The 7,067-nt window shown below is 36.3% G+C and overlaps 1 protein-coding gene across 3 annotated transcripts; it reads left to right on the plus strand.

Annotated features, from left to right (window-relative positions):
- The first annotated feature begins 280 nt into the window (after window positions 1–280).
- LOC107865012 lies at window positions 281–6,233 on the plus strand. Of its 3 annotated transcripts, XM_047412562.1 has the most exons (4): window positions 864–996; window positions 2,651–2,906; window positions 3,306–3,436; window positions 5,111–6,233. In XM_047412562.1, the coding sequence occupies exons 2-4, from the start codon at window positions 2,904–2,906 to the stop codon at window positions 5,886–5,888; spliced, it is 912 nt and encodes a 303-aa protein (XP_047268518.1). In that variant the 5' UTR covers window positions 864–996; window positions 2,651–2,903; the 3' UTR covers window positions 5,889–6,233. The 3 variants fall into 3 exon arrangements, with proteins under 3 accessions (XP_047268516.1, XP_047268518.1, XP_047268517.1); XM_047412560.1 differs by lacking the exon at window positions 2,651–2,906 and having other exon boundaries at window positions 281–996; XM_047412561.1 differs by lacking the exon at window positions 864–996 and having other exon boundaries at window positions 2,634–2,906.
- Window positions 6,234–7,067: the final 834 nt, after the last annotated feature.

A 7,067-nucleotide genomic window follows, 5' to 3' on the forward strand; every position in this document is an offset into this window, starting at 1 on the left:
TTTTTAAAAAGCTATGTGGTGTCTTGTTCCCTATATTTTTTGCTATGTGATATGTTTGGTGCCATTTTGTTAGAAAAAAAAGTGTCAAAACTTTAACGAGAAAGTGTTTTTTAGCCAAAAATTTATCAACGAGTATTTTTGTGGAAAAAAACTACGGAAAGATAGTTTGACCCATTTTAGATAATTTAGTGCTATTTTTGTTCTTTTCTATTATTATTATTATTACTATTATTTATTTATTTGGTTAAAGGGAAGATATAAAAAGGCAGACAATAGATTCTGCAAATTTACCTTTCAACCATAACCATAATATTTCATTCATTTCACTTTCTCTCACGTTTTTCTTCTCCCCAGAAAACAGGAACTAAATTAACAACATTAAAATAAACAAGTAATTAATTACAGAAAAACTACATGATCGCCAGATCTAAGCTCCTTTTTTTCCTTTTTATTACCTTTTTAATCTTTCATAATCACCCCACTTTTCATTTTTAAATTCATTCTTAAAGATCCGTTTTTTTCAAGAATTAATCAAAATGTGTAACTGAAACTTCTTTTAATTCTTTTTTGTTTTTTTTTTCCCCCTTAAAATTCAATTTTTATTGATAATTTTCATTTTTGTAGCTTGTTAATTCATCAAAATATGTAGATTGAAATTGGGTTAGCTTATTATTATTTTTTTCTTCTTAAAGATTCGATTTTTATTAATAATTTTAATTTTTGTACATTGTTAGTTGTTGATTGAAATTGGGTTTGGTTATTTCTCTTTTTATTTTCTCTATTTTGTTTATATATATACATATATTTTTGGCGGGGATTTTTTTTTCCTGTAATATACCGGAAATTGCTAACGACATGATGGCGTCATCATCATCTCCGCCGCATACTGTCGGTGGCAGTGACGGCGGCGGCGGCGTAGGAGGATCGAATTATATACAACACCAAGTTACAAAATTTGATACGCTTCCTGGTGTAGCAATCAGATATGGTGTTGAGGTAATTTTTTTTTTTTTGGTTTTTTGGTAAATATTAAAATGTGTGCATAATAAAAATAAAAATAATTTTTTTTTTAGTTTTATGTATTTTTATTGGTATTTTGTAGTTAAAATGGACTTCGTGGGAATACACTGGTATGTTGTTGTTGTAGTTAAAATGGAGTAATGAGCATTCATACAGTGGACGTCAACTTGCTTGGGATTGAGGCTTAGTTATTGTCATATTATATTATACTCCCTTAGATTCAATTTGTTTGTGTGTTTTTGACTTGGTGTGTAGTTTAGGAAAGTAGAATTTTGAATCTTGTGATCTTGAATTAAAGATGATATCTGTGTGGGCTTTAGTGCATCGGGCTGCCCTTTTTTATCGCTGGTGGGAGGTGGCCGGGCTGCCTTTTTCTATTTGTTGGTGGGAGGTGGCATATATCCCATGGATTAAGTCTAGGTACGCGAAAGTTTGCTGGGACACGATGATTATTAAAAAAAAAGTGTCAAAATATCCTTTAATCATCAGGTGGAAAGTTGAAATTGAAGAATTGCCGGAAAAGTAAAGAGACATTCTTTTTGAAACAGTCTAAAAATAAAAGTAAAACAACAAATTGAAACGGAAGGAGTATGTATTTATGGAATGTCTCATGTGTTCTATTTTTTAAACTCTTGTTTGATCATGGAAATAATGGAGGAATTGGGATTTTTTTGTGAACAAATTGATGCCTTGTTCATAGGATTTTCCCTGGTATCTCTATTTGTGTGGGCTATAACAGGCTGCCTGGTTGATTAGTTGAGACACCCTAGTTTTCATTCTAACGACAAACCCAGTGTAATCACATAGGTGGAGTATGGGGAGAGTAGAGGGTACAGACTTTGTCACTACCTCATGAGGCAGAGAGGCTGTTTCCGAAGGCTCTAGCTCAAGTAACAAAAAATACCATTTTCATTACGGCAGAGGATTAGGGCCAGTTTGGGTCGCTAGTGTAGGGAATTACTTGGTGGGGGTTTTATTCCTGTTATGATTCCGTGTTCCGTGTTCCATGTTTTATTACGAATCTGTGTGCTTTCCTCTGCTTTCCTCTGTTTTATATTACTTATGGGTGCCGTATTTATGTTATGTAATCTGCTTCTGTGTTTTACTATGTGTTTGTGTGGTATCTCGTGCCTTGAGCCGGGGGTCTATCGGAAACAGCCTTTCTACTTCATCAGAGGTAGAGGTATGGACTGCGTACATCTTACCCCCCAGACCCCACTAGGTGGGAATACACTGGGTTTGTTGTTGTTAAATATATGTATAAAAAAGAGACTTTTGGACGCTGACAAGATATAGCAAATTAGTGAAAATATTCATCACATTCTGAGTTCATGCTTTCAATGCTTAGTGAAATGGAGGTTGTGTGTTCGACTCTATAAAAGAGAAAAGTTGTTGTCTAGCTCCTCATAAGGAGGTTTGGTGCGGATGAGCTTTACCATATTCAAAAAAAAAAAAAAGCTCTTGTGAACAATGTGATAGTGAAAATTGACAAGGGAGGCGCAAAATGTTGAAGAGTTGTGTGTTTATTTTCCAGTAATGAGGCCAAAAGAAGAGGAATAGGTGTAAGAGGTGGTTTGCTTTAACTCTCGTCTTTGAGCCCTTAACTGATGGAAGGAGGATGAGCCAGCAGGCTCTAGTAGTTTTTGCAGGTGATAGGCCAACACCAGCATCAAAGTTCTCGCGGATCCTTCAGTGATTGTAGATTTGTGCTTTACTTGGTTGTACATGAGCCCCTAACTGATGGAATGAAGAAGGGCGTAAACATTGCAACTGTAGTAGTTTTCGCTGGTCACAAGCCTAACTAGTGGTTGTAGATATGTAGTGGCTGAGCTCGTTTTGGAATGTACTCTCAACTCTGCTGTCAGTACACTGGATTCTGAGCTATGGTTAGCCAGCCATTTTTCTTAAAGGCTAAAGCTTATCCTTTTGGCTATTATATTAACAATTTTTTCATACACTTACAAGTTCTTCTTCGGCTATCATCAGTACTACTTTGTTTTTTTGACACGCTTTCAAGTTTTCTAAGAATGCCATCTGATTTTATGAACATTATGAAACAAATATGAGGATAAATAGTGATGCTGATTCAAGGATTTCTCATTTATTTTGTTAGGTGACATGCTAAGCAAGCAGTTGATGTAATTGTGAACTTTAGTTTGCTTTATTTTGATTGCAAAACAAAGTGCACCAGTATCTACTCACATTTTCTTTCATATCGCACCTACAATCGCTTCCTCCAAATAGATGATGGCTTTAACATGGTGTACACTCGTCTAATGTGACAGGTAGCTGATATTAAGAGGTTGAATGGGCTGGTTTCGGATCTCCAAATGTTTGCTCGAAAGACGCTTCAAATACCATTACCTGGGAGGCATCCACCATCACCCATAGTCTCAAATGATCGAGACACCCAAGGGTACTCTTTAACTTTTCTTTGAATCTCATACCAGCCTCTCTTTCCCAACATTTCCTGTAGTACTGATAATAAAACCTTTATCTTAATGAACTACTTGTACTAGTCTGAGAATAAAGTTTCTGATCTTTTTTCTTTTCATCTCATGTTTAGATGTATTTTAATTGCTTGTTTGCACGTAACCGGCTCACTACCTATCAGTCTATCACAAAATTTGTGCTACTTGTTTCCTTTGGTATTCTTATGTAGCCGTACATGATTCTATATTGTGCATTGTCCAGAGCTGCATTCAACTCCATCAGAAAGTTGTGCTCATTGTATGGGGACATGTAGCTCTCAGTTGCATAACTACCTTTTTGATATAATATGGTGCGGGAAACCTTGGAGAAATTGGTGAAGTTGTTTCCATTTGACCAGGAGGTCATGGGTTCAAGCCGTGGAAACGGCCTCTTGCAGAACTGCTGGGTAAGGCTGTATAAAATAGACCTTTTTGTCCGGCCCTTCCCCGACCGCCGCGCATAGAGCTTTAGTGCACTGGGCTGCCCTTTATGGTGTAGCGATTTGACCACAGTTACCTTGAGATGCCTTCACAAAATTTACATGCTGCTTGAGCTTTTTCTTCTTCAGCTTTCATTCCTTCTTTTTGTTTTCAAATTGAGCTGTGTTAAGCGTTGGTACTCATGGTGATTTTTATATCATCGATTAGATATTTCGCCTAGCAAACCATATTCCACTCCTTATTCATTAGTTGGATGTTCATGTCTATTGTATTCATCTTTCACTACATGAAACGTCATATCAGCTTGTGGTTCTATGTTATTGTGTTTATGTAATCTGGTTTGTGGATAACATTACTCCCTCTGATCCACTTTATGGGGCACAATACTATTTGGAGAGTCAAATGAGTTTTTCTTTAACCACGGTGTTTTCAAATGCTTTTAAAAATAACTATCGCGACTTATTGTACTTTTCATATAGTTTAGAAATGTGTAATTATTTAAAAAATCTTGAAGATTCTATGTCAGAAATCCCACAGAAAATTAGGTAATTTGACCGTCCTAACTCTGTGTCATGTCACATAAATGGAATGGAGTGACTAATAATTAGTGGATCTCGCATTGGCTTATATCCATATGGATAGCACTGAGTGAACTACTACCTGTAAGATTGTTAGGTCCAGCGTGTACTTGATTTGCATATGGGTGCTTTAAAGTTTAACTGGGACTAACTTATTGAACTATTTCCTATCTTATGACTTCAAAAAGCTCATACTCTAGCAAAATGCTCTCAGCTTCTGAAGGAGAAAAACATCGCTCTCAAGTGCAAAACGAATTTTTAAGAAGTTTGGTAAAGTTTGTACTAGTATGGATTAGAGAAGTTAAGAGGACATTCATATTATTTCTCAATCACTAGTTTCTGCAGAACAGCATTTCTACGATCTTCTAGTTTATGTGAAGATTTCTTAATTCTTTTAGGTTGATATAACATCCATGTTGAGTAGTATCTACAACTATGAGACTATTTTATCTCAGTCAGCTCCGTCTCGTTGTCTTCTTGAGTACCATATTTGATGTTCTAAGCTTGAGAACTTGTGCTTAGATGTAGTCCTTTGGTGCTTTTATCTTTTTTCTTACAAACACTGGAGCGATGTGGTAACTGTGATTCGTGTCTTGACAGACCAAGCAGCTCTGAGCAGACCCCTCCAATCAATCGATACCCTGATTTCTTAGGTTCATTTCGATCCCTGAAGTTGAAGTCATCCCCCCAGCCAAGAGTTTCACCAGCCATGAACTGTTTACTAGGCTATCCGGGTCCTAAACCGGCAGATCAAAACGTTGCATCTGAAGGTTTAGAAATGGCTGTCTATCGGAAAGGAGTATCACATTATTTAGAAGATGGACCATTTGTCAATGCAATTCCTCATCCTAGTCAACCACTCGGTCTTCATAGGAAATGTAAAAGTGTAGCTCATGATATGTCAGAGAACGGAGTAAGTAGCACAGAAAATGGCTCTGATAAAATGTTCGAGAAATTGGCAAGAAGACGACAAAAATCTGAGGCTGATTTCAATTCCCGCACCCCAGAAGTGCTGTTGAAACAAGATAACACCAGTGGCAGCGCATTTTCTGCTGCTGCTGGCAAAGGTTTGGCTTTGCGACCTAAGTCAGCCAGTCGAACTCTCTCTGGACCAGATGCTGAAGCAAGTTCAATAAATCCTATCCCTATGCCGTTGAACGATTCTGTTCTGAACGACAGTGCAAGTGTCAGGAAGTCATCAAGCACATCGAGTTTGCAGCAGGAATCAGACACTGGCCCATTATCTTCCCTATGGACAACAACAAAGTGGAATTTGAAGCCAGATTTTCAGGCAATTTCTACTGCTGCAATTACCAAACCGATCTTTGATAGCCTTCAAAAACCATCTCGAAAAAGCAGCAAGACTGCTGTTGATTAGCAATTCTTTCTGCATATCTTGTTAGTTCTCCTCTTTAACACATAGAAACTGAAAACTAGCTATAGAAGTAATACACTAAATGCTTTGCTTATTGCTAGTATTTTATCTTTTTTCTTCCATTCCTTTTTTGTGCTGCAAAATTTTGGTTCATGTCTACCATTAGCAAAAGATTAAGTTTATTCATAGATTTGAAAATTTGTAGCAGCACATCAAAGATAACTGTGTAGTAGAAGTTTTTTGTAGCTACATGGACCTTTTAAATCCTACATATGTTAATTACATATATAGGTCAATTTATGTGTAATTGAGAGATCATTGATTATTAATATATTACATTCTTCTGCATATCTTGATTCACATGGTTTTGATCCATTCAATGTATATCAATGTACTTCTGCCACCATGCTTATAGACTGCTAAGTTGCTGCTATGTAATCAGGAAGTCACAGGTTCAAGCTTTGGAAACAGTTTCCTACAGAATTGCAAGGTAAGACTGTGTATAGTACACGCTTGTGGTGGGGACTTTCCTTGGACCTTGTATATAATGGGAGCTTTAGTGCCTCGGGCTATCCTTGCCCTTTCTAGTTTTCAAAATTAGTTTTATTAGCAAATTGGTTTTCACAATTAGTTTCCACTAGGGACTGGGTAATCACAATTAGTTTTCAAAACCACTACAAATTACCACCAATCAAGAATCAACCAAATTAACAAAGGAGCTTAGGATGAACATTAGATATGCATTGGGGAAACTAATGGTGTGGTGGATTTGCTTGCAAATTATGCTTTGAATAGCAACATTTTGAATGTAATTACCTCGATTAATTTCATGGGATATCTGACGACTTTCATCAGATACTAGGTAATTTTGTCCACCAAGACATCTAGTATTTGTCTTTGTTGAAAATTGAATCTAAGACTTCATGATGTTCAACCAAACTTCATCCAACCACTGGGCCATATTCTTGGGTGCCGTTTTTAAAGCATAATGCATAAGGTTAATTTGATAAAATATAATTTTTTTTATAAGGAAAATGTCAAGTCAACAAAAACCAACTATTTTGAAATAGAGACAGTATTTTTTTTCTTTAAATAGTGTGTCAAGTCAAAAGATGTCATATAAAACAAGCGGAGGGAGTAGTAAACTATTTATATCTTTCTGGTCCAACAAGAAAATATGCC

This window comes from Capsicum annuum, chromosome 5 (assembly GCF_002878395.1).
Source record: "Capsicum annuum cultivar UCD-10X-F1 chromosome 5, UCD10Xv1.1, whole genome shotgun sequence".
Lineage (NCBI taxonomy): Eukaryota > Viridiplantae > Streptophyta > Magnoliopsida > Solanales > Solanaceae > Capsicum > Capsicum annuum.

Coding starts and splice junctions, on each gene's coding strand:
- LOC107865012 (XM_047412560.1), top strand. CDS start 856: ATGATGGCGTCATCATCATCTCCGCCGCATACTGTCGGTGGCAGTGAC. Junction 997..3,305: donor CAATCAGATATGGTGTTGAG/GTAATTTTTTTT, acceptor CTAATGTGACAG/GTAGCTGATATTAAGAGGTT. Junction 3,437..5,110: donor AATGATCGAGACACCCAAGG/GTACTCTTTAAC, acceptor GTGTCTTGACAG/ACCAAGCAGCTCTGAGCAGA.